At 57.1% G+C, this 27,308-nt stretch overlaps 1 protein-coding gene across 1 annotated transcript; it reads right to left on the reverse strand.

Moving 5' to 3' along the window:
* Positions 1-137: 137 nt before the first annotated feature.
* NPEPL1 (aminopeptidase like 1) lies at positions 138-21,861 on the reverse strand. The gene is made up of 12 exons (XM_032878892.1): positions 21,658-21,861; positions 21,025-21,210; positions 20,429-20,599; positions 16,273-16,362; positions 15,730-15,811; positions 13,923-14,065; positions 8,196-8,273; positions 2,768-2,868; positions 2,093-2,216; positions 1,644-1,820; positions 1,100-1,210; positions 138-577 (listed from the first exon to the last, which is right to left on the reverse strand). Exons 1-12 carry the CDS (start codon positions 21,805-21,807, stop codon positions 419-421), a joined length of 1,572 nt encoding a protein of 523 aa, XP_032734783.1. The 5' UTR covers positions 21,808-21,861; the 3' UTR covers positions 138-418.
* Positions 21,862-27,308: the final 5,447 nt, after the last annotated feature.

The raw sequence follows: 27,308 nt of genomic DNA on the forward strand, positions 1-27,308 counted from the left end.
GGCAGGGTTGCCTGGGGGTGGTGGCAGACCCGGCTGGAGCAGGGGCCTGCGCTCTCTAGCAGGTGGGGCCATGTGTGGGGCTGGGGGCCAAGACAAGGCCATGGGCACCCACTGTGCCTGGAGGGTGCAGGGGCCCCGGGGATGTGGGGGGAGGAGGGTCTTCGGAAGCCGGCAGGGAAGCTGGGAGGTCACTGGAAGGGCAGCAAGCCCCAGGGCTTCACCCCAACCCACCCCCTGCAACCCTCCAGACCCTAAGCTGTCTTCTAGGACAGAAGTAGGAGCTGCTTCTATCACCGTGACAACTAAAAAGAAAAACAAACCAAAGCCTATCTCAGGTGTCCTCTGCCAACTGCTTAAAATTCATCAGTGCAAAGTGAGGTAAAGAGCCTGGTGCCAGGGGGCCAGGGAGGGGCCGGCCTCACACGAGCCTGCGCCTCTTGGAGTCCCTCTCCACATCCCCCTCCTGGGCATCCACCTCGCAGCCGAGTGGGGACACCAGGTTCAGCAAGGGGTCCTCGGAGGCCCGGCCGAACAGCGCCAGCAGGAGCGCCACACCGAAGCCCGTGGCGCGCTCCCCCTGTGGGCAAAGAGCAGGCTGGAAACCCTCTGCCGGGCAGAGCTGGACCCCCCCAGCAAGCCCCTCTCTGCGGGCAGGGGCTCCCGGTCCCCCCCCACTTGTCCTACAGTTCCCCCTCCCACTCTCCTGTCACGGGACTCAGCAGAGGGTGGGGTGGCGCAATGGCTCCGTGCACTCTGGTCCCAAGCCCCGGGTCTTCTTGGGTGGGAAAGGGGGAGCTGAGGGCCCCGGGCCTCCAGGCAAGGACAGGCTGGCCGGAAAAGGACCACACCCAGCAGCCCCTCTGTTTCCAGAGCCACGGAGACCAGAGGTTGGGGGTGCAGGCACCCCTTGTGGTTGACCTGTGGAGGTCGGGCCATAGGCAGTGTGACCCCAACACGTAATGCTTCTGACGAGTTCCACCCGCAGCCAGAGCGGGCCGCGGATGCACGAGGGTGGGAGCAGCCTGGCCAGTGAGAGGGGCGCGTGGGGGGGTCGGGGCAGGCGGGGAAAGGAGGGCACCACGGGGGAGCCCGGACTCACGGCGTGCACCGGGGCGGCGATGTCCAGGTGGACCCAGACCCCAGGCCAGTCAAAGCCGATGTGTGAAGCGATGAAAAGGCCGGCGCAGGAGCTGGGGCTGTTGTCCCGGTCCTGGGGGGACAGCAGGACACAAGGTGACCTTTCTGCTCCCGGCAGCGGGGGCGTGGGGGAGGGGCATCTGGGGCTGCTCCCGCTTGGACCTAAGTGGGTGCCCCTGTGCCCCCTCGACCACCCACCCTCCAGACACCGCCTCCCCTAGTGGCTGCAAGAAGGGGCCTGGGGGTGGGGGATCCCCAGTGTTGGAAGATTGCACAGAGGGACCCCGAGGACCTTGCACGTGGGTTAAGGGGTCTGCCTTCACCCTGGCGCGATGCTGGAGCGGCGAAGAAGCAGAGCCTGGAGCGGGGACCCCCAGTGCCCAACACGATGGACGCGCTGGTGGGGAGACCAGAGAGAGCCACGTCTGGATGCTTCCCCACTGCGTGTGGATCTGGGGCCCCACTGCTGCCACGTCTTGGGTCCCTCGGGCGCCCCGCACACCTACCGCCACGGAGTTCTTCATGTCGGCCACGGCCGAGGTGAACTCGCTAAAGTGCAGCTCGGGGCAGTAGACCAGGGGGTGCACCAGGTCCCCGCACCTCCTCCCGGCCTTCACGCAGGCTGCCTCCCACTCGGCGCTGTTGGTGAGCACTGCGGCGTGGTACTTGCCAGTGGCGATGCCCTGGGAGGGGGGCCGGGCCAGACGGAGCACAGGCCGAGGATGGAGAAGCCAGGAAAGGCCGCGAGCAGCAAAGAAGGAAGGAAGCAAGAATGTGAGCATCCCAGGGAGGACGGTCCCTACACTGTCTGCGCGCTGGGGCCCGGCCCACGGGCTCTGCCACCTGCGCTGCGCTGGGCGCCCGGGATGAGATCCCCGGCCTCCTTGGCCAGGCCCCAACGATTAGGGGACTGCACCAGGCCCCCCGCCACCCCCCTGGAGTCAAAGTGGCCCACCTGAGCTCCGGTCAGTGTGGCCATGTCCAGGATGATGTCCGCACCCAGGTCCTTGGAGGCATAGGACACGCCATCCGCCAGCACCAGCCTGCCCTCCGCGTCAGTGTTGTTGATCTCCACAGTCCTGGGGCAGAGCAGAGACCCCAGCTCAGGGATGGCACTCCCTGGGGCACTGTGAGCAAGTCCCTTTGGAACCGGGGAGACTCTATTTAGAGCCCTCTGCCCTCTGGCTCCCCAGTCTCCTAGAGACAGGGCCACGCCCATCCCCTAGGACAACGTAGCACCAGGGCCGGGGTCAGATCCCACCCCATTGCCCTCCAGTGGGAGCCAGGGAAAGCTGCCCAGCCCCTGGCCTCGGTTTCTTCGTCTGTAAGATAGGAGAACAGGGTTGTATGGGTAGCATACACTGCACTGAGCTAGCCCTTGGCCCACAAGGCCAGGCACTGGGTAAATGCAAAAATGGAAGCACCTCTCGGGGTCACCCTGGGGGCAGGCCCCCTGGCACAGGGAGCCCAGCGCCTTGTCCAGTGATGCAGCTGCCCCTCCCCAGGCTCCTGGGATGGTGCCCTCCCCAGGGGATGCGCCCCAGCTGACCGGCCCAGTCCTGGGAAGGAGATGGGCCCCCTGCCAGCTCCAGCCCTGGGGTGGCCAGGGAGTGAGGGGAGCCAGACGTACTTTCCTGAGTACAGCAGGTGGATGTCGTCTGGCCTCGTAGCGTTGGGACCCACAGAGTTCTCAGCCAAGCAGAACACAGCGTGGAGGTTGTCTTTGAAACCCTGGAGGGAACAAGGTACATGTGGCCGTGCATGGAGGAGGGAGGACAGGCCAGAGTCTTCTACCCTCAGGGACAGATGGACAGACAGAGCCCTGGGGAGCAGTCCCGGCAGCCCCCCAGCTGGGGAGTTCTATCTCCTCCATCAGAGCCCACCCAAAGCAGAAACGAGCCCACAAGTGTGGCTGGGCTTCCGGCTTTAATCCTGGCTCAACCAATCACCCAGCACAAGGGCCAGGCTGCTAGCTGAGCCCTGGCCTCCCATCCACAAAACATGGTCGGTGATCAGCGTCTCTCACTGCACAAGCCCTCTGCGCTCGGCACTGCTGCACAAATGCAAGCCACACACGTACAGGTGCAGGTGCACGGGGGTTGGGGAGAGTTGCCTCACAGAAACTGAGGTGGGAAGTTAGTTTTCTGATGCCCACACATGATGTCTCTACATTGAGAGACGTGCACAAAAGAGGCTGCGGCAGTTTCCGCCCCACACGGGTCCTGAACCTGCCCCAGAAAACCCCAAGCAGGCCTCGCCCAGGTGGCAGTGGTAGGGGGATTAGAGGTGCCACACCCTGTCCCTGCCTGTCCTCTGCTCCCGGACCTGAGCCCATAACCAGGACGCGTCTCCTCTGGGCATGGGGTGTGCCTGGCCCCTCCAGCAACGGTGATCCTTCCACCACAGGTTCAGAGCCCTCGGCGAAGGTAAACACAGGCCTGCGGCAAGGGCTGGAGCCACGTCACCAAGTGGGGATGGCTTTGAGCTTGAGCCCAACACCCAGTGCCTGGGAAAGCACCCCTCCTTGCTTTCGGGGGCCGCAACACCGGGCAGCCCGTCAGCTCAAAGGTACCCCCAAGAGTGGCTGGGATTAAATGTCAGGTCTGGGCCTGGAGGCGAGAGGAGTTTGCAGAGCATGAGAAAGCACTACGTAAAGGTGGGACAGCAGGATGGTGAGGAGAGACCACGGTCCCCAACCTGACCCTGTCGGGTGCCTTCCCCCCAGTTTTGGACTCAGAAGGTATGGGATGCTGCTGTTCTGGTGTGGGGTCCCCCTTGGGAAGGCCAGCTTAGAGGGTGCTATGGGCCTTGGGCAGGGGGTTTCTGAGCTCATGTTGCAGGTATTGGGGTGCAAGGGTGAGACACACAGGCCTTGGATCCCCAGGGGGACTGAAAAGCTGCAGGCAGCTGCGGTTTTAGGTACGTAAGGCTTGGAGGGTCATGGCTGCCCCAGAACCAGGTGCCACCTGCTCCTAGCAAGCCCAACACTGCATCACACAGCCTCTCCTTTTAAAACACGTTAAAGCATCTAATGTTGAAATAATTTCAAACTCACAGAAAATTTCGCAAAAATGATACAAATGATCCCTGGATACCCCTGATTGGGACCCCCACCCCCTCCAGGGCAAATGCCTGATGTGCCCTGTGCGCTGGTCTGCACCGCGGACTCGTCACAGACTTGGGCATCGGGTCCAGCCCAGGCACATGACTCAGCCATCACCTCAGTCTCCTCAATTTGCGACTCCTGGGGTCCACCCTCCGTCTTTGGTGACCTCACGCTTCACTGCCTCCTGGGGCCTGCGCTCCCCACCCACACTCGGCAGGACACCTGGAGACCCGCCACTTTCTTCCTGGGACCTTGTCTCAAAAGTGGATCGTGCGTGGGGCCCCATCCTGGTCATGCTGCGGGGACACAGGGACCCTGACGGGCAGAGTCCCTCCAAGTCACTCCCAGCCACACCAGCCATCCCGCTCCCACGGCATTCCCACACTGGGTTCCAGCAGCCGTTGCTCGCTCTTACAGTGCTGTCTGCCCCCCAACGACTTGCTGTCTCCGTCCCTCCTCGGCAGTGGGTACAGGGAGGTTCTCTGGAGAAACAGTGCTCCCCTCCCCCACTTACTTATTTAGTCAACACTTGGTTCCTACTTATAGTTGTGCAGATTCTTAGGAATTAAGAGTGGAGCCTCTAGAGAAAGGACCCAAATAAACAAAATCATGAATGAAAGAGGAGAGAGCACAACACACACCGAAGACATAAAATTATAACAACATATTACGAGCAGCTATGTGCCAACAAATTAGGCAATCTGGAAGAAACGGATGTATTCCTGGAAATGTATATACTACCAAAACTGAAATAGGAAGAAAGAAAATGTGAACAGACCCATGTCCAGCAATGCGACTGAAGTAGTCATCAAAAAATCTCCCAACAAACAAAAGCCCAGGGCCAGACGGCTTCCCAGGGGAAATCTACCAAATATTTAAACAATAATTAATATCTATTCTGTTAATTCTGTTAATTAATATCTATTCTGCTGTTTCAAACAGTAGAATGGAAGGAAAACTTCCAAGCTCTATGAGGCCAGCATGACCTTGATTCCCAAACCAGACAAAGACCCCACCAAAAAGGAGAATTACAGACCAATATCCCTGATGAACACAGATGCAAAAATTCTCACCAAAATACTGACCAATAGGATCCAACAGTACATTGAAAGGATTATTCACCACGACCAAGGGGGATTTATTCCTGGGCTGCAAGGATGGTTCAACATCCAAATCACTGTGATACAATACATTAGTTTAAAAAAAAAAGAAAGAAGAAAGGATAAGAACCATATGAACCTCTCAACAGAGGCAGAAAAAGCATTTGGCAAAGTACAGCATCCTTTCTTGATTAAAACTCTTCATAGTGTAGAGATAGAAGGAACGGACCTCAATATCATAAAAGCCATAGATGAAAAGCCCATAGCAAATATTCTAAATGGGGAAATCTGAGAGCTTTTCCCCTAAGGTCAAGAACATGGCAGAGATGTCCGATCTCACCACTGCTGTTCAACATAGTACTAGAAGTCCTGGCCTCAATGATCAGACAACGAAAAGAAATAAAAGGCATCTGGATTGGTAAAGAAGAAGTCAAACCCTCACTTTTTGCAGATGATGTGATACTCCATGTAGAAAACCCAAAAGACTCCACCCCAAATTGCTAGAACTCATACGGGAATTCAGCAAAGTGGCAGGATATAAAATCAATGCACAGAAGTCATTTGGATTTTTATACACTAACAATGGGACACAAGAAAGAGAAATTAAGGAGTTGATTCCATTTGCAATTGCCCCCAAAGCCATAAGATACCTAGGAATAAACCCGACCAAAGAAGAAAGCAATCTGTACTCAGAGAACTATAGAACAGTCATGAAAGAGATTAAGGAAGACACAAAGAAATGGAAAAACATTACATGCTCACGGATTAGAAGAACAAATATTGTTAAAATGTCTATGCTACTCAGAGCAATCTACACATTCAATATAATCCCTATCAAAATACCATCAACTTTTTTACAGGGATGGAACAAATAGTTCTAAAATTTGTAGGGAACCAGAAAAGGCCCCAAATAGCCAAAGGAATGTTCAAAAAGAAAACCAAAGCTAGTGGCATTGCAATTACAGACTTCAAGCTCTATCACAAAGCTGTCATCATCAAGACAGTATGGTACTAGAACAAAAACGGACACATGGATCAATGGAACAGAAGAGAGACCCCAGAAATGGACCCTCAACTCTATGGCCAACTAATCTTCGACAAAGCAGGAAAGATTATCCAATGGGAAAAAGACAGCCTCTTCAACAAATGATGTTGGGAAAATTGAACAGTCACATGCAGAAGAATGAAACTGGACCATTTTCTTACACCATCCATAAAAATAGACTCAAAATGGGTGAAAGACCTCAATGTGAGACAGGAATCCATCAAAATCCTAGAGGAAAACACAGGCAGCAACCTCTTTGACGTTGGCCACAGCAACTTCTTGCTAGACACGTCTCTAAAGGCAAGAGAAACAAAGGCAAAAATGAACTGCTGGGGGCGCCCGGGTGGCTTGGTGGGTTGAGCCTCTGCCTTCGGCTCGGGTCATGATCTCAGGGTCCTGGGATTAAGCCCCACATTGGGCTCTCTGCTCAGTGGGGAGCCTGCTTCCCCCCCCTGCCTGCCTCTCTGCCTGCTTGTGATCTCTCTGTCAAATAAATAAATAAAATCTTTTGAAAAAATGAACTATTGGAACTTCATCAAGATAAAAAACTTTTGCACAATCAAAGGAAATAGTAGATAAAACCAAAGACAATGGACAGAATGGGAGAAGATACTTGTAAATGTCTTATCTGATAAAGGGCTAGTATCCAAAATCAAAAATGGACTTATAAAACTCAACACCCAAAGAACAGATAATCCAATCAAGAAATAGGCAGAGAACATGAACAGACATTTCTCTCAAGAAGACATTCAAATGGAGAACAGACACATGAAAAAATGCTCCACATCACTTGGCATCAGGGAAATACAAATCAAAACCACAGTGAGATACCACCTCAACCAGTCACAATGGCTAATATTAACAAGTCAGGAAAGGACAGATGCTGGCGAGGATGTGGAGAAAGGGGAACTTTCCTACACTGTTGGTGGGAATGCAAGCTGGTGCAACCACTCTGGAAAACAGTGTGGAGGTTCCTCAGAAAGTTGAAAATAAAGCTACCCTATGACGCAGCAAGTGCACACTGAGTATTTACTCCAAAGATACAAATGTAGTGATTCTCAGGGGCCCCTGCACCGCAATACGTTAGAGGACAGCCCCCGGGCTGTGACGGACCCTGGACGGCTGGTGTGCAGAGCATGGAGACAGTGGCCCCGGGTCCCACTGGCACATTCAGCAGTCCCACCACATGGCCCATAGTTAACCCTTGCTCAGGGGTCATGGTGACGCAGAGGAAGGCTACTGGGAAGGGTACCCAGGAAGGCCTGTGCTCATGAGTGGGATCCAGGGCCCAGCATGGTGGTCGTGCTCTTCCATATGGTTTTAGTCAGGTTTCTTCACAGAACAAGCACTCATGGGGGGGCCTGATACAGCCAGACCCTGAGTGACCCGCATGGCCAGGCACACTCAGGTAGAGGCCATGTATCCGGGCAGAGGGGACAGCCTCATGGGAGGTGACACCCCGGGGAGAGGTGACACTCCTCAGGGAGGTAACAGTCTTGGGAGGTGAAAATCCCACGAGAGGACACCCTCAGGAGGGTGACACTCCCAGGAGAGGTGACACTCCCAAGAGAGGTGACAGCCCCAGGAGAGGTGATGCCCCCAGGCAGAGGTGACAGGACAAGCAGCCCTGGCAGAAGGCAGGAAGCTCTGGGAGCCCAGGGGTATGCAACGTGGCAGTTGGAGGGGGAGAGACATGGAGCTGTGGGGACTCAGGACACCGGGGGTTGGGACCTGGGGGAGAAGGAGGGACAGCTCACAGCAGGGAGCCCTCCATCACGAGGGCTGCAGAAGGCAGGGCTGCACTCACCTGCTTGATGGCAGCTCTGAAGGCCCCCAGGATGGCCGCGGCACCTCCGCAGTCCCTCTTCATCCCAGGCATGGTGGTCTGGGGGGGCGTGGAGGGGACACAAAGTGAGCATGAGCAGGTGCTGGCCCCGTCGGCCACAGTGCCCTGCCCCTACCTGGCACCCAGCGGCCCCGAGTGGCTCCCCCAGACCTGTGTGACCCACAGAACCCAAGAAACTCCCACTGGTCGAGTGCTGGTCTCCAAAAGCAGTGGGACAGAAGGGACAAAGGTGCTGGGCTCTTTCTGCCGGAGCAAGGCTCTGGGGGGCTACCTGATGAACCAGAGGTGGGAGGGGAAGGGGACCTGGGGAGCTGCCCAGAGCTGCCACGTGGGCTATGGCCTGGCTCCTCCTCTCCGTGGTGTCTGCCTTCCCATTTTCCTAGTTCCCATTCCTCAGCCCTCAGCCGACAAGGACACTCGGACCCTCACCCTGAGAGGAGCCACAGAGACTCCTCCGGGCGTGCCCCTTCCTCCTTCCCGCCACCACCAAGGCCACCTTTCTACAGCAGACCACCCTGCCGTGGTCACCGCCTGGCCTCAGTGACACTTTCGGCCGTGGCTCTCTCTGCTGTTTGACATCACCATCTCAAACAACCCGCTCAGGTTCGTGTGAACTCTTCCCCAATGTCACAGTCACGTCCCGATCCCACCCTACTGCACGCTCTGTTGGTGTCTAATGAGGGCTGTGAGCCCCCAGGGTCCCCTCCCGCTGCAGAGGGAGCTGCGATTTTCTACAAACGGGTTGAGAGTGGTTATGCATTTTCACATTTTATAGGTTCCCAGCTCTAATAGACAAGTTCATACTCTAAATTAACAACAGGTCATCAGATGTAGGATTTGGGTTTGAAATGGACAGAGTGATTTTTTCGAACCCTTATCGGATGACACAAGCTTCGAGTTTTAATGGAAAGTATTTTTATACATAAACCGAGCGGCTTTCATAATTAAGCTGAGTGAAAACGACCCAGCTAGCACTATCGAAAATAAGCTGTCTCTTTGACCTAATCGGCGAGAAAGCGCAGGATTGTTTAAATGGAGAAAACGGGGCCTCAGATCTGGATATCAAACCCGTCGCGAACGGCCCGTGCGGAATAGCTTTGTCGGTCACGGCAACCGAGTCTCGCTGCCCCCGGGGCCGGAACAAACGTCGAGCGGCAAGCGTAACTCAATGACCGCGCGAGCTTTGCCGTGTTGCTCTTATTTTTACGAAAGAGATGATTTCCGGAGTCACACGAGGAGGTCCCCTGCCTGTGTCACGGGGTTGACCCTCCTGCGAGGCAACAGAGCGACGGCGGTCGCAGCCGCGGCAGGGACGGACCCTGGACTCGCCGCTGGCCTCCAGGGAAAGCGAGCACAGCCCACTCTGCTCAGGCCTCCTCGCTGAAGGACTGCAAGGCGGGTTTTTCCAAAGCTCAACCTCGGAGCGCAGCGGTTTGCAAGATTCCCTGCGATGGACCAGAAGGAGCACACAGAGCACCCACACTGTCCCCCGGCCGGGCGGTCCGAGTGGAAGCTGGGGACAGTTGCCGGGGCTCCGCTCAGCTGGGCTCTGGGCTCCAGAACACGGTTTCAATTCAAAGCACAAGTGACACGGGACGGGTTATTCGGACTCAGGTGTTCCGCGGACATTTTCTTAAACAGCAAAGCAAAGGGGCGCCTGGGTGGCTCAGTCAGTGAAGCGTCTGCCATCAGCTCAGGTCACGATCCTGGGGTCTTGGGATCAAGTCCCACGTCGGGCTCCCTGCTCAGCAGGGACCCTGCTTCCCCTTCTCCTTCTCCCCACACCCTGCTCGTGCTTTCTCTCATGCGTTCTCTCTCGCTTGAATAAGTAAATAAAATCTTTAAAAAGTAAAAAAAAAGAGCAAAGCAAACCTTTCATTTCTAGGAGAATAGCAGACAATAGTTGGTGCTGGTGGGAAAATTCGAGATTTCAAGCAAGAGAATCACCATTTTGAAAAACTTGTATTTTCTGCCTCTGTGACAGAAAACTCAGTTATTTTTAAAAGTAAATGGATAAGGTGCCTGGGTGGCTCAGTGGGTTAAAGCCTCTGCCTTCAGCTCAGGTGATGGTCCCAGGGTCCTGGGATCGAGGCCTGTATCAGGCTCTCTGCTCAGCAGGGAGCCTGCTTCCTCCTCTCTTTCTGCCTGCCTCTCTGCCTACTTTTGATCTCTCTCTCTGTCAAATAAATAAATAAAATCTTAAAAAAAAAAAAGTAAACGGATAGTGGTTCCAACTGTGACTTTTTTTTTTAAAGATTTTATTTACTTATTTGACAAACAGAGACCGCAAGTAGGCAGAGAGGCAGGCAGAGAGAGAGGAAGAAGCAGGCTCCCTAAAAGCAGAGAGCCCAATGCGGGACTCAATCCCAGGACCCTGGGATCATGACCTGAGCTGAAGGCAGAGGCTTTAACCCACCGAGCCACTCAGGCGCAACCCGCCCAACTGTGACTTTAAAACTATCCTGTGTTGGACCACAATTTGGAGGCCCTGAGTAACTCCATGAACGAGGTCTTTTGGGTGACCCATGCATGGTATTACACAATCACGCTGTCATTGTTCAAGGCGGACCGTAGTTACTAAGTAACAGGGTGCAAAGGGTCACTGACATGGTTTCTGATCCCACACCGTCCCTCACCTTTCAAAGACTCCCGCTTGTCGAGTTTTGGTGTAATAGCAAAGAAGAATGTCCGTAGTTACTTCTAAAGGGCACTAAACTTCTGCCTTTTCCAGCTACGAAGTGAGCGAGGGCAGATTTTCTTTTTGTGTTTCAACTTAGAGAACATATCACAAGAGGGGCCGTGCAGAGGCAGACACAGGATCTCAGTTGTCTTCTATCGAGGTCGACAGGAGAGAGATCAGCAAGATGTAAAACCACGCCACTCTTTTGGCAAGTGTGTTTTCATTTTGGAATATACAGTTGTTTTCATAAAGTTATATTATTTACATGAACATGCAAAGGATTTGCATTGTTATTTTAAAATAGATTATTAAGTATCTTTCCCAGTCTTCATTTCTAGTAGGGTAAATATCAACGTCTATTAAATATCACTCTGATTTAAAAAAAAATCCCCTTGGGGTCAATGCTTGTTAAGAAAGGAAGGGGGTTCCTGACACTTAACACATTTGAGACCTGCATTCACACTGATCTTGATTTGCCTTTGAAGTCTTTGGAGACCGAATGGTGACTCCTCCTGCAGGATTGGGTCAGGTGTCCCCAACAAAAGGACTCATTCTCAGGAGCCCCTGCTTCTCACTCTGGCCCTCCAGCAAGCCAGCATCTGCTCGCAGAAGGAAGGAGCTGGGAATCCTACCCGCCAGCGCTCCGCAGCCTCAGGGACAAGAGCCGGCATCGTGGGTGAGAGAGGGCTGGCCAGTACCAGGCGCAGCCAGAGGGGCGCACTGGCTGTGGGGTCTGAAAACAGTAATTCACTTGCTAAAAGTCGGTCGGCCTGCTGTCATCTGGGGTGAAATGGTTCTCCCGAAAAATCTAAGTGAGTTCTGATCATATAGATAAAAGGTTCAAACCCAACTATTCTCACCGCTTATCCTCTGCCAGGTACAGGGCTGACCGGACAGGCGGGGGCTACGTGGTGTGTCTCCCAGCCAACAGCTGGGCAGGCCAGCTTCTATACTCCCAGTCTACACGGCCGTGACGCCACACCGTCCTGCCTCCAACAGTGACTCTGAGCAAACCCATGGGTGCAGGGAGCTGGGGACTCCCGGCCTCCCTCAGGCTATGGGAGCCCCTGGACTCGTGTTTAACACATTTTTACTCCACGGACACGTGAAGGCCACTAGAAACGGAACACATGGACAGCATCACGATTTCTGGAGCTTCTTGGGCAACGGGGTTTGGGGCAGTCTCTGCCAAGTGATCCTTACATGAAGGACTTTTCCTGGGTACCCTGTACAAATTGCTTCATGAGATGGCAACTTCCTAATTCAAATTAACAGTGTTTTTGGATCAAGCATGAGTGCAGATGGACCGACCAAGCTCTGTCCGTGCAGTACGTGTAGAGATGTGCGAAAGACCAATTCTGATGACATCACAGACAAACCTGCGGAAGCCACGGCTTTCAGACAGAAGCTGAAACCTATGGCCTTGACCACAACAGACTAAGAGGGAGGCAGAAGTTCTTTCCATCCAAAAAAAAAAATCACATGAATGTGATTTAAAAGTGTTGATCTATTACTGTTTTATGTGTACTATAATATTTAAATATTTACTTACTTACTTATTTAAGGATTTTATCTTTAAGTCATCTCTGCACCCAACGTGGGGCTCAAACTCACAACCCCAAGATCAAGAGTTGCGGGCTCCACCGACGGGGCTGGTCAGGTGCCCCTGTAATATTTATTTCCCTTTTTTTCCTGGCATGATAATATGTACGGAATTCAATAAAGGTGAATTCACTATTGGTGTTTGTTTTTTTTAACCTTTACTATTGAATCATTTCCTGATCAGGCCTAAAAATCCTGCTGTTTATGGGAGGAGGGATGTTAAAAAAAAAAACAGACAAACAGACCATCCACTCTAGGTACCGAATGGACCAGACAGGCTAGCGGTGCAAATGGTAGTGGACAATCTCCCCAAAATAGCGACTGATACCAGGGCCCAGGTCAGAAAGTGCCTCTCAGCTCCAGCGGGAGGCCTCCAGGCGGAGGTGGATGGCCCACACCACCGGATTGCCTCAGTTTACAAAAGGTCAGATAGCCCGTCTTCTGTGAGAATTCTTCCTGTTTTTTACATGTTGGTAACTAATTCAAATTATAGACCAGCCCTTGCGCCAACAGGACACATTTGTGCACCGCACCAACTGTCAGCTCTCCACGTCTACTCTGCGTGAGCTTAGCCTGTCCTCTGTCTTCCAGAGCTTTCTCTCTGGGAAGGTTGGCTCTCCTCCTCCTGGTTTCCTGGGGCCCAGATTTCACACGCCCGCTCCTTCCCAGCCCTTCTCGGTCTTGGCGCTGCAGAGCCCAGCCCAGGCCCGGTGCCCAGTGTTGCTCAACCCAAGTGTGTGACATGAGCAGATGAAGACTGTCCCTCCTCCTCTTCCCAGGGCCATCCCGGCTCCCAGCACGCAGCAGGCCCGAACGTGCCTGGTGTGGAGAAGGGCAGGCAGCTCAGAGGCAGAGCTGAGCCCTTGGTGGCCCAGCTCCTGAGATGACCCTGCTTAAAGGCCCCCGGTAGGAGACTTCTGCCACCGGGCCTCACGGGAACACCAGCAGGCGGCTTACTTGCGAGGCCAAAGCCCCATGGCCTTCACCGGGGGGCCGGTTCTCCGAGTGGGCTCGTGCAGACTCGCACGAAGCATTCTGTCTGCGGAAACCCTAATGGTCATGGGGACGCCACCCCACGCACTTCTCTTCAGACAGAATCAAGATTCCTCAAACTGTGCCTCCTTGGGCTCATTTTCCAGCCTTTTAATCATTTCTTCTGCTTTTCTCTGGATCCTGTCCGGACTTTTAGTTTCCAGATCCCTGTTCGGAGCGTGGACGTGATACTATGGCCCCTGCCAGCGAGGAATCGGCCCCACCGACCCTTCCTGAACCTCTTCCCCAGACGCACGCCAAGGCCCCAGAAACCTTGCTCGCTGTCTTCTGCTGGTGCCTCTGAGAGCTGACGAGGCCACCGAGAACCTTCCCCACCCAGGGGCCCTGCCCAAGCCCTGGCCCCTGCACCTCACCTTCCCTTTGATGCTGAGACCCCCGGTGTCATAGACGATCCCTTTGCCCACCCAGGCAATGGTCTGCGTGGCTCCTTCTGGGGTGTGGCTGAGGACGGCCAGCGCAGGGGGGTGGACAGCAGCTTTGCCAACACCATAGATTCCTGCAGAAAGCACAGGGAGAGGGTCAGCTGGACTCAGGTTGAACTGAGCGGACAACTCCCAGCGGCCCCCCCAAAAACAACAGCTCCCCCCCCAGAAATATCTGCTGGCGCATGACTACTTCTCCTGGAGCGTGTACAGCCCCAGCCCAAGCACCCTGCCCCCTCTCCTGCCCCCTGGCCAGCGTGGGATCGGGGAATGCAAATTAGTTCCAATGCTCTGGGACTGCAAATGAATTCTGTGTGAAGTATCGTTAGGCAAGAAAACCCGCTGAGGAAAAAAAAAAAAACTGTATCATTCCCAGAAAGAAATGAACAGGACTGCAGAATGAAATGATTTTTGGATAATGCTTCAAGGCCACTCCAGCCCACGCTCGCTCCCCCCTCCCTGAGCCCTCTGTGCACTCGGCGCCACACCACCCCCTCTGAGCCCGCTCCCACCACTGCCTCACTGCGGGGTGTACGTGCCCCGTCTTCTCAAGAAAGCCTCTTGTGGGCAGAGACCAGGCCTCAGGGCCTCCCAGGAAGTGAACTGAACGATCATTAACGTCAGGACGAGAGCAGATAATGGCCACCTGACAAACTCCCATGTATCCTGCAAAACCCACTGTAAATGCCATCTCCTTGGTGAAGATTCCCTGACGTTCGTAATCTCTCCCTCCACTTGTTGGTTTGTGCGTTGTGTGGCAGGCCCCTCTAGGATTGCCCCCACCGATCCCTGCCCCCAGGGTCCCATCTCAGTGTGGATGGAACCTTGCGCCTTGTTTCTGGATATGGCGTAAGTGATGAGACACCACTTCCGAGACTAGGTTGCAAAAAAGACCTTGCCTCCTTCTTGCTCACTTTCCCTCACCCAGAAACCTTGCTTTGAGGGGATCAGGAACAGCCAACAAGGCCCCCAGGCCTGGTGACAGCACCGCAAGAAAGACTGGCTGGGACTGCATCACCGGCCCCAGTTGAGCCTTCAGATGACAGCAGACCTGGTCAAGGTGCTGGTCTCCGCCTGGGAGAGACCCTGGGCCCAGGACCCAGCCTAGCCATGCCTGATTCCCCACCCACTGGACTGTGTGTTTCCTTCAGCTGCTTCCTTCTGGGGTAATTTGTTTGGTAGCCATAGATAAGGAATGAGGTGACTTTTCCCCAGCCAGACTGAAAGTGCCTTATCCTACTTGTCACCATGCCTCCAGTGCCTGGGGGGGGGGGGGGGGAGCAGGGAAGATGGGTCTGGTGATCAGGAAAGGCCCTCTGAAGAGGTGGATTTGACCCAAGACGTTCAGGGTACGATGGCCCCGCTGTGAGAGCATCTCGGGGAAGGGCTCCAGAGACAGAGAGCCACCACGACGAGGCCCGATGTGAACGTGGGCTTGTGTGCACAAGGAGCAGAAGGGTCCTGCTGAGCTGGCCCAGGCAGCCAGGACGGCAGCCCTCGTGGACAGAGAGTGGGCTGGGGAAGGACTTGGACACCACGGCTTCCGGAATCTGAATCAGCACTCCTTTCTCCCCCAGAGATGGTCTGCTTCCCGAGGTTTGGCCTTGGGGTCGGACAAAAGCTGGCTCCTTCCAAGGGAAGCTGGAGGCCACCCAGGCATGGCCCACAGCCACCCTGCCACCCCCAGCGCCTGGGACCCGTCCTGAGGCCACGGCCCGCGAGGCCCAGCCCTGCCCACCTCCAAATCCTCTCGCCTTCAGCTGCTCATCTCGGATGACCGTCGGGGTGATGCCCAGATCTTTCCCAACTTTCTTAATCTCCTGGACACGTTCATGGAAAAAACAACACGAAGACACATGAAGATGGCTTAAGTCAAGGCGAGGGCGAGGCTCGGGGCCAGGAGGAGCCGACGCCTGCGTGGCAGAGAGGAGCGGGCCCGGAAGCCAGGGCCTCCGCTCACCGGGCCTGGAGCACGATTAAATCCAGGACAGAAGGTTCACCCTCTGAACAGCTACAGCTTCCTGCAGACTGTGGCTGCGGTCCCACAGAGAGGCCTTGAGGAGAAGGTGCTGTCCTCCCTCCATCCGCTGAGGCCTGGGGCCCCTCGTAGCTGGGTGGACAGCAGGACGCCGTCCGCAGCAGCCCCGGGTGTCCCCAGGCAAGGTGCCAAGACTGTAGGCACTGTCGCCTCCAGCCCGGGGTATCCCCTGACTTCCTTGGTGTCTACCAATGATTCGCCCACCCTGGTCCCGCCCTGGCGTGACTCCCCGGGGCCACGAACCTCGAGGAAGGTGTCCGTGTTCATCTCATTGCAGGGAGTGTCCACAATACGGGCAGCCAGCCGCACCCCTTCTGTGGCATTTGCTAAGCACTGGGGAAAGAAACCAGAGGCTGTCACTGGGGACCTAAGACCAGGTAGGAAGGGCTGTCCCTCCCGGTCCGCTCCCATGGGGATCAAAGGCACCAGCAGTACATGTCACTGGGGGGGTTTCAGGGCTGCTGACGGGGCGTCGAGGTCAGGCGGAAATAAGACTCACGTGACCTGCTGTTGTCTCCCCCATGTCTGTGACCCCCCTTCCAGCCACAGAAAGTTTCACATGGCTCCACACCTGGCCTCCAGGTTACACCAGAACCTTCAGCCTGGCACCCCAGCCGGTGTCCGTGGGGTCCGCCTTCCTTTCCAGGCCTCTTCTGCCGCTTACTCCCCTCACCCTGGGGGCAGGTGGCCCTGGTGCCTGGCCCTGAGTGCACGCTGGGCATTCCTACTTCGGGCACCTGCCAATCCCATATCCTCTCTCGGGGGAAGTGCTGTCCTTTGCTATGAGTGGAATGTCTGTCTCGCCCTGAAACTCCTATGAAGCCCCCTCCCATGTGATGGTCGCAGGAGGCTTCGAGAGGCGCTCAGGTTCTGTAAGGTCAGAAGGGTAGGGCCCACAATGGGATTAGCGTCCTCAGAGGAAGCGGGAGGGAGGGCACAGCCAGAAGGCCACCACCTGCAAACGCAAACCCGGGAGGGAGTCTTCATCACACCCGGCCCTGATCTCAGACAGCCCCAGAACCAAACCGTGAGAGAGGCTGCTGCTGAAGCCGGTCCGCCTGCGGGGTTTGCCTGTGGCTGCCACAGCCAACCCATACATCCTCCCTCCTCCTCTAGTCAGGATCCCAGTCCTCCTCTGTGGTCCTTCTTAAAGGCTGTGCCCTCCAGAAGCTTCTCTGGACCCCCCCAAAGGAGGGAATGTGCTCTTCGTCCTGCGTCCCCAGGCCCACTGGCCCCCTTGTGGCCCTCACGTGAGCCCCATGGAGTGCATCACAGACTCCCCGCCTTTATGTTCCCGGCCACCCGATGCCACACGGCTCTGGGCACGGGGTGCGGGGGGAAGAGCGCATACACCCTGCCTCGTGCGGCGGCCCTGAGCCCAGAAGGGAGCAGAGATCCGGCCCCGCACCCGCACTCCACCTGGCACCAGGGAGGCCCTCCAGATGGGTGTCTGTGCTCCAACACAGGGGCCGCCCGAGGCCCCACACTGGCCGCCCTCCATGGCCCCACCCCTACTTTCTGGAAAGAACTTGTGTCCCACGTTCGCTTCGGCGCTGATCCTGGAAGGTCTTTGCCTTCTACTTCATGTCTGCCTAGCTACTGCTCTTGTTGTCCCCTGCCCCGCCCCGGTGCCCACCCCCCGCCAAGCGTCGGACACACGGTGGCCAGCCACACCTCCCAGCGCGCAGGGAAGAAGTAAGACTGAAAGAGCAAAGCCGCACGGGGGTGGGGGGTTGCGGACAGCAGTGAGCTCATCACTGCTGTCCTGGCTCCCTGGGGTCAGCGAGGGCCGGCCCTGGGTCCACCGCACCAGCCTGGCGGCCTCTCAGGCCCTGCTGACGAGCTCGAAGAGCTTCTGCCCTCCCGAGGTAATTAAAGCCCCGAGCCTCAAAGGCAGAGATGCAGGACTTGACAGCTCAGATATGAAATGTGACCATGTGGTCCCTGCCGCCTGACAGCAGGCTCTCCTCTGGGAAGTCGAGGGTCCCTGTGTGTGGGCGTTGCGGAGCCCATCCATCCCTCATCTCTGACCCAGCCCGTGGCCGCTGTCTGGGAAGCACGTCAGGGCCCTAAGACTTGTCTCTAAGGGGGCCGGGCGCTCGCCTCACAGCCCTGCATGGGCTCAGAGGCCCCGGCACGGCCTGGCTGGGCAAAAGGGCACACGGCCCCTGTGGGGAAGCCCGGGGGAGGCACCCAGTGCCCCTCCGCCACTGCAGAGCCCTGCAATCTGGGGGAAGAGCCCCGTGACCTTGGGAAAGAGTCCCAAAACCTTGGGGAAGAGCCCCATGACCTTGGAGAAGAGCCCCATGGCCTTGGGGAAGAGCCCCGTGACCTGGGGGAAAAGCCCCGAGACCTTGGGAAAGAGCCCCATGACCTGGGGGAAGAGCCCCGTGGCCTTGGGGAAGAGCCCTGTGACCTTGGGGAAGAGCTTGTGCCTTGTTGTCCCCCCCAAGATGGATCATTCGTTCATTCATTCATTCCATCCACACCTCCATGAGCACCAACTGTGTGCCAGGTTCCACACTAGACCCTGGGAATTCAAAGGCGTCCAAGGTACTCCTGTCCAGCAGAGAATCATGACACCTCACTCCATTAACCACCACAGTGGAGGAGGGCGTGAGAGGCCAAAGGGGGCAGAGAACTTGTGAGGGGCTGACAAGGTCTCTGTAGTATGGAAAAGGCCACACGGAGTGCCTGAGGCTCCCGTGCTCACAAGCCAGGACAGACGGGCAAGAGGGCTGGCAGATGGCGGCAGCCGTGAAGACCTGGCTCTGTCCCTTGCTGGTGTGGCCCCAGTGAGTCACCTAACAGCCCCAAGCTGCCTCGGTCTGCTTAGCCCTATGATGGGGAGAACAACAGGTCCCACCTCCTAGGGCTGTCTACGCGAGCTGCGAGCTACGAGCAGCAGTGGGAAGGGAGGTGGAGGGAAGGCATCTGGAGGCAAGACCAGTGAGGAGGCTGCCCCAGTGGCCCAGGAGAGCCACGGGATGCAGTGGGGAGCTCCACAAGGCAATGGCAGTGGCAGAGTAGGACACACTGGATGTGGGGGTCAAGGAGACTCACCAACCCACTGGCCCTCGTCACATACTGGGCCCACGCTAGGACCAGAGACCAGGTCCCTGCCCTCCCAAGGCTCCCACCCCAGGGCAGGGCACAGAAGCCAAGCAGAGATGTGTCACGTCAGGTGGGATGGCACTGAGTGGGCAGAGGGACTGACTGCGGGTGAGGCCATGGCAGCCAGCTGGCCAGCTGCCTCTGGGAAAGGGACGTGGGCAGATGGCAGACTGAGACCACGCAGGCCTGGAGCAGAAGAACCTGGGGAGGGAAGCTGAGGAGGACAGAAAGTCCACCATGGTCAGCGGGGAGGGAAGAGAAGGGCTTGGAGGACATTGGGGGAGGCGGTCCAGGGTGGGCTCAGGTCTGGAACTCAGAAGGAAAGCTTTGCAGCTAGAGGGGAGAATGGTCGTCGGTGGCCATTGGTGGCCGTCGGTGGGATGGAGCCCACAGGCGCTCCGAGAACCCAGAGAAGACAAAAGGAGGTTGAATGTGGGAGTACTAGGGAAGGGGATGGAGAAGGCGGCAGGCTGGCGGGCCAAGGGAAGGAGGCATGACTCTGGCGGGGGCAGACTCTTCCAGGAGGGATGACAAGTAGTCAAATCCAGAAGACAAGGCCCTAAAAAACAATGTCAGGATGCGGGGTGGAAACTCGGTTTTGGGTTGAAGAAAAAGGGCTGAGGGAGAAAGAGGAGTTAAGAAAGGCAAAGCAATTAGACCATGTTTTTTCAAAGTCTGGAGATCAATGCCAGGAAAGGAAAGGAGCCGTTGCAAGACGGTAGGGATGGAAGCATGTTCTCTCCTTCTAGAGCAAAGAATCCAGGTGGAGGAGGTGGCCGGTGAGGGGTGCTGGCGTGGGACAGCCGTGGGGGGTGGGGTAGGAAGGACAGCCTGGGTCTGGGTGGGGGTGGAGAGGGTGAGCCCATGGCCACGGGGTCTGGGACACTTGGCACGGGGAAGGAACCCACCGGTCAGCCCAGACCAGGACTCCTAACCTGGAGTCCCTCCCAGCCTTGCTGGCCTCAAAAGGATTATTCTGAAGGTCCAACGAAACCGCACGTAAGAGTGCACCACAAAGGGGGACGGACACACGCGCGGAGAGGATTCTCAGACTAAAACAGGAGAGGGCCCGGCACTGGGTAGGTGCCCAGTAAAGAACACCTGAATCCTGACAAGGAGTCCCACCCCGAGGGAGGGGCCAGCTACCTGGGTCTGGAAAAGCCTCCTCGGATGTCCCACTCCCACTGTCCTCCCCGGGAAGGCACAGAGACCGCTCCCCGCCTCCCCTTCCAGCGGCCCCAGCGCATGCGGGCCGGGGACACGGGGCGAACATCTGGACACCCACTTGCAAAGTGGACACCTCCACAGGCCCATTGTCCTGTCCCACCAGGAAAAACTCCACCGTCACCGTCTTCTTCTCTGTGCGCCGCGCAGCCCCGGAGCGGTGCGTGAAGAGCGGGAAGGCCCGGGCCAGGGCGCAGGCAGAGGCGAAGGCATCGGACCGCTCGCAGACCATCTGCAGCACAGAGGGGCAGAGCCCTGAGCAGGGGCATCCCCGCGGGAGCCACACCCAGGGAAGAGCTAGGGTCCCAACAGAGCCGCCACAGGGGACCTTCCCGGAGCCACTGTCTCACGGTGGGAGAAAGAAAACGTCCGCTACCCGGTGCAGACGGCCTCCAAGACGGGAAAGCAGGACATGGAGGGGCATGGGCTCAGGATATCTGGGTCTGGGTCTCAGATCTACCACCAAGACTGATCTGGGGCAAACGGCCTGGTCTCTCGACCTCAGTTTCCCTATCTGTAAGCAGGGCTTATGATGTCATGGGTTGTGGTAGCATGTCCACCTCGGAGGTCCCATGAGCCGGGGTGCTGTGCCTGCACCGGGGCTGAGCAACGGGAACACACGCTCCCCACGATGCGAGGGTGGCCCTGGGCACTCACCAGAATGCACCGCTGGGTTCCAGGTGGCAGACAGGTGCGCACCAGTCGGGTGACAAAGTGGGCGGCGGAGGGGCTGTTGTGCCGGCTGACCCTGGAGGGCAGAGCGGCCACGGTGGCACAGTTCAGGTACAGGGGACAGCTGTCCGTGGGGTTGGGGTTGAGCGTGCTTAGAGCAGCCTGCCAGAGCTGGATGGGAAGGGGAGAGACGAGAGACAGACACGAGACTTCAACAGCCCGCATGCCGGCAGCCGGGCCCTGCATGCGCTCGCTCGCCAGGCCGACAGGCCACGGCTGCAGCGTCCCCGGGGCACCCACGGGCGGTAATTAAGATGTGTGGCCTCTCGCGACAGCTCAGCGAGTGTGTCTGCGGGCACCGGTCCACCCTTGTGCGATTAAGCCGTGCGGATTTCAAAGGCCAGGCTGGGGGCCGCCGGGCTTCAAACGCTGCGACCCCGGGTGCCGCCAGGAGGGCTTCCGGGAGCGGGCGGCCGGCGCCCCCCACAGGGGCCGCGCGGGCCCTCGAAGGCAGCGCCCGGGGGCGGCTCCCGGGGCCCCCCCCGCACCGCCCCGGGCTGGCCTCGCGCCCCCACGGGGTCCGGGCGGGGCCTCGGGGCGGCCGCGCGGCCCGCTCACCTCCTCGGTGACCCGGGGCTGCAGCTTCCCGCGGACGTAGCTCCAGGGCACGCGGTGCAGGTGGTGCAGCTGCCCGAGCACCAGCAGCGGCCGGCTCTGCGGGTCCGCGTCCCCGGCGCTGGCCTGGAACTGCAGCCCCACGTTCGCCATCTTCCGCCGGCCCGCCCCCCCACCCCCCACCGCCCTGCCGCCGCCCCGCTCCGCTCGGGCTCCGCTCCGGCCCGGCCTCGGCGCCGCCCCGGCCCTGCCCGGCCGCCGGGCCCCGCCTCCCCCGCCGCTCCGGGCCGCTCGCGAGACGTGCAGGGCCCGCCCGGGGCGCGAGGGGGCGCGAGGGGGCGCCGGGCCGGCGGGGCGGAGCGGGCCGCCCTGACCCCGGCCGAGCCCCGGCCTCCTACCCCCCCCCACCTCCCCGGGGCAGGCCCTGACCCGCAGGCCCGAGCCGGCAGGCCCCCGAGCGGCAGACTGGGCCCAAGCCCCGGGTAGGCCCCAGAGCCGGCAGGCTCCAGGCCCTGGGCAGGCCCCGATCCCCGGGGCAGGCCCCAAACCCGGCAGGCCCTAAGCCCTGGGCAGGCCCCAAAGCCTGGCAGGCCCCGGCCAGGCCCCGGCAGGCCCCACGCCCCACAGGTCCCCTGGCGGGCCCTGCCTTCAGAGTGAGGAAACAGCTCTCCAGACAGCCTTTGCAGGAAGGGGCCCTGGTCCCCAGCCCCGGCATACACTGGTGGCCCTGACCTCCAGCAGGTGCTGAGCGGACCCAGGCCCAACCAGAATTCCACCCCTGTGGCCCTCACCAAACCACTGTCTGCATGAGCCCGAGTGGGCCCAGCTGCCCGGTGGTCCTCGGTGACCCCCACACTGACAGGCTGTGCCCTCACCACACCCCCAGCCGCCTGTCAGGTTTGGATGGGCTACCCGGCACATTGGGCACTGTCCACAGTCCCTTCCTCCTCATTTAATGGGTTCCCTGCCGCTGATCGGGTCCTCACTACTGTAGGCCTGGACCTGAGTCTAGGCGTCAGGATGCGGGTTCCCACCCAGGTTACTGCTTCTGGGATGGCCAATTAGAAACTCAGGCATCCCCTTGTCTGGTGGAGGGCCCTGCCCCCAGCCACCCCATTCTAGGAAGGGTCATCTAGCCCCAGTCTGAGCATGCTGCCCCCTGCAGCCTCCCACCCACCTGGGGAGAGGGGAGGGGACAAAGAGCCAGAGGAGAGGGCAGCACCGGAGCCACCTGCCAGGGAGGAGGGAAGGCTAGTCGAGGAGGGCAACTGGAGGGCGCTGGGGGCATGTGGTGGGTGGTAGAGGGGCCCTGGGTGAGGGCAGAGGGGGCACCGGTGGGTGGTGGGTGTGCCCTTGGCGAGCCATGACCCAGTTGAGGATGCCCCACCAGGACTCATTTAAAAATAAAGATCCTGCCCACATCCTGATTGCTCAAGGGCCTGTTGGTACCCTCCCCTCCCCGTCACCTCTAGCTACTTCCATGTGCCACCGTTCTCCTTTTGAGTTTCTTTTTCATTCTCAGCCTTAAAAAAAACAGCACTGCCAACTCCTGAGCACGGCATCCAAGGCTTTTACAAAGGCACTGACTTCCCAGCACACCTCCCCCACTCCCTGACTTGCAACCCACCCAGGAGCCAGAGCTTTGTCTTCCCCGGCCACACCTGTGTCTCCCCCTCGGTCGTGAGCCCACATCCCAGCTGCAGGGTAGGTGCTGGACAACATGCCCTGGGGCCAGAGAGCTTCAGCATTCTGAAGGCAGGGCTTGTGTCCCCTTTCTTCTGCAGGGCCTAGCATAGAGCAGGTGCCAAAAACCTGGTCGCTGAATGAGTGAAAGGAATTCCTTCGAAAACCCACAGCTTTCCCAACATGAAAGTCGACGCTAATTGGATCTTATTTTCTTCAAAAGATTTTTACAGCAGCTGAATGTTTTCACACATTTGTAAAGGGTACGAAGAGCGTGTATGAAGATCTATCACTCTTTCTTCTGTTTGCAAATACGCTGCAGACAGGCCCAGGGCACTCCAGCAGCGGGGTGGGGCTGGGGGGATGCTCTCAGAGGGTGAGGGCTGGGAGCGGTGCCCTGAAGGGTGAAACAGGACTTCCACAGACACACAGGGCGGGGGACGGCATTCGGTTGGGGGAAGAGACCGGGGAGGAGAGCAGAGCCCCGGCGTGTCCACAGGGCTCTGAATCCTGTGGGTAAGAACACAGGGTCCCAGAGAACAGGCGAGGGGCGGGCTGTGGGGGACTGCAAACTGGGAATTCACTCCACAGACTTGTGCTTGCTGGGGAAGGAGCCGAGACGCATTTTAGCAAGCCGGGTCTGGCGGGGCTGGGCACAGGGAGTTGCAGGGGGGAGAGACATGGTTGGTAGAGAGATCATTCTGAAGATTCTTTCCTTTCAGAATTCTTCCCTGTGTGACAACAGACCAACTAACCCCCACGACCCCACGGAGGGATGGAGGAGATGACTCAGCTCAGCCAGCATTTATCAAACACTCATGACACACAAAGCAAAGGAAATGTTAGATGCTTGTTAAAAGCAGATAGTTCTGATTTTAGTTCTCAGCAACCCCCACCCCCCCACCCCCGAGTCAAAGAAATCCAAACCAAACAGAACGCTGAGGAGTTTTCCACTTCGAATGCCTGCCAATTTCCTCAAGATGTAGCTCGTGACAGACACAAATATATTCCAGGAAAGTACTTTCCCCTTTGCATTGCAGACCTCGGAGACTCCAACACAAATAAGACGTGCAGCACTTTGTATAGATGAATTTTTATGAAGGTATTAATCCGCAGCTCAGGACGTATTTCACTGTCAATGAAAAATTCCCCTCAATTTAATTTTCTTTAAAAAGAGAAAGAAAGAAAGAAAAAGAAGAAAGAAAGAAAGAAAGAAAAGAAAGAAAGAAAGAAAGAAAGAAAGGAAGGAAGGAAGGAAGGAAGGAAAATTCAAAACAACTTACCAGATCCTTCCTGCAACCCAAGAAGTCACTTCTGGTTTTGATGAGGTGCGACTCATTCCGCATTCAACCAGGCGTTCAGACTTAGCGTTTGAGGAATGCGGCTTTAAAAACTGGGAGGAATCCGCACGAAGTCCCCAGGACTTATCAGGAAGCTTCTGGTACAGTTCACGTTCTAGAACACACTTCCGAGCTCATGTCGTGTAAGATGGCCCTGGGTGTATGAAACGTGTATGTATCTATTAATTTCCTGCCGGGAGAAACATCTCCTCTACTGTCTGCGCACACCGATTGCCTCGAGATTCTCGGGCCCATGATTCTGATGTGAGAAACACTCATTCCCTTGGAGCCCTTGCGGCTGCTTCCTGGTATTTTCACTCGTCCCTTTATTCGGGATCTGTTTGTTGAACATCCGTTTCTAAGAGCTCCAGGCCAGGTCAGGCTTTTGGGGATACAATGGCCGCGGGAGCAAAGACGGCAAAAAACCTCAGCAAGCCAGTCCTGGGGAGAAGACGGAGCTTGGACTGAGCTATCTGAGGACAAGTCCCGGGGTCCAGGGCAGTCTGATCCCTGACAAGGGAGTGGTCCACAGTTCTAAAGGGCATCATGCGTTTGGACCAGTCACACGCTCACGTGCATGAGAAGGACGCTGAGCCTCGGAGTTCGAACTTGACCTTATGGGCAACAAAGCCAGTGGAGGTACCTCTTCACGACTAACGGGAGATCACGGTATGGTTCATTCCCAGTGGACAGTGATCTGCCGCTGCACCTGCCCGGAGGGGGTGGAGGCGGGGTCCGCTCCACGAGCTCTCCCTGCCCCCCTCCGTGGAGCAGCTGGCCTGGAGGTGAGCCCCCAGTGGACGGGCAGACGAGACACCTGCACGAGCTCCTGGGACGAGGCCTGTGCTGGGGAGGTCCGCGCCTTCCCTCGCCACGTCGGGGGTACACCTCGCCTGTAATTTGTGAATTGCGTCTGGCCCGCCACCCAGAAGAGTCATGCTAAATGCTCCCTGGACGGTTGGAAAGGAACCCATTGCCGTGAGAAGCCCATTTCTCTAGAAACTTTTTTGAAAAATTCATTAACTTGCGGAAACGCTGAAAAACCACTACAATGAACTCTTGTATACCCTTTACCGAGATCAGGTGTGTGTGTGTCTGTGTGTGTGTGTGTGTGTGTGTGTACATATATTTTTTCCTGCAGTTTAAACTTAGTTACATACACTCTAACCTTAAATACCTCAGTGTGTATCTATCTCTTAGGAACATGGACACCAGCCCACACAGAATCACATACCCTGATCATACCCGAAGAAAATTAACATCCAAACAATACAATTATCGAATACAAAGTCCACATTGCAATTTGTTTGACTGTCCCCAAAGTGTCCTTCATGGCCTTTTGAAAACCCAGAATCTAAATAAGGACCAGGCGTTCCGCTTGGCTGTCAAGTCTCTTTGGTCTCCTTGAATCCAGAACAATCCCTGCCTTTGTCCTTCCTGACATTGACGGGTGGCATAGAAAGTCCCACAGTCTGGATTCGTTGGGATGGTTTCCTTGTGATTAGATTTGGGTTAAACACGTCGTGTTTGCCACCGTATCTCACCAGGAACCACGGCACCCACATGGCTCCCGTGACTGGCCGAGGTGGGCTTTTTGGTTCAAGCGGGGTCGGCCTGATCTCAAACGGCAAAGGGCCATCTCCCCCTCATAGTTAATGGCGTTCAGCTCAGTTTCCTCTTCAAAACCCATGCAGACTCAGGCCTTTCCTTCTCCTGACCTCTCCCTTGAAGCTTTTGTAGCTGCTGAGGACGGCTGCCCAGGTCCAGTACTGCTTGCAAGAGGCTGACTTTCTAGCTGATCAACCCTTCCAGACCTCCCTGCCTCCCCTCACCCCCTGGAAGGACTCACATCATCTGTGGGGTCCCGGGCAAGAAGGAAGGCGCAGAGCTTTGTTTCCAAGAGAGAATTCCATGACGGTGGGCATGGAGGATGAACCCGAAGATGGGTGGGTGTCACAGTGGGCGGTGGCTGCAGGCTCCCCAGTTCTGTCCCTGCGTTTGGCTCTTCCGTGGTCACTGGCCGCACTCGGGCCAGCCAGGGCCCTACCAGGCCGGCACCCGTGTCCTTCTCACATGTTCCTATCGGCCTCTGAGGACCGCGATCCTCCCTGGAACAGTAAGATGGTCCCCGGGCTCACTCTGCCCCTTCCTGGCCCCGTAGCGAGAGTCAGGCGAGCCTTACAGGAGCCCTGGTCTCCTTGCGGTCGGGAGGGGATGGGGCATGGCTGCTTAGACTTCCATCTGGAAATGCAGTTCTGCCTGTGCAGTGCGCGCTCTGCACTCCTGGACGGTCACTGTCTCTGATCCTTTCCGAGGAGTATCGAGTGTGCGCGCGGTTCCTCGGAGTCGACGCCCGTGTTGCTGGGAGCTTCCTCACGGGTCCTACCCCATGTGGGTTCTTCCTTCCGTCACCCTCCTGTGGATCCTCGGCTGGTCTTTCCTGACAGCGTCCACTCGCGACCCCAAACCCACCCCCTCGCGGTCCAGAGTCCGCTCGTTCTTCTTGTTCGAAAAATGATCCCACAGGGACACTCAACACTTACTTCACCTTTGTAAGGTCTGATACCTACCTAGAGTCCCATGTTTCTGTTTGTCCTGAACTGAGCGGCTTGCTGGTTTTTTTCTTTTCTT

Source organism: Lontra canadensis, unplaced genomic scaffold (genome assembly GCF_010015895.1).
Source record: "Lontra canadensis isolate GAN:19392208 unplaced genomic scaffold, GSC_riverotter_1.0 scaffold65, whole genome shotgun sequence".
Classification (NCBI taxonomy): Eukaryota; Metazoa; Chordata; class Mammalia; order Carnivora; family Mustelidae; genus Lontra; species Lontra canadensis.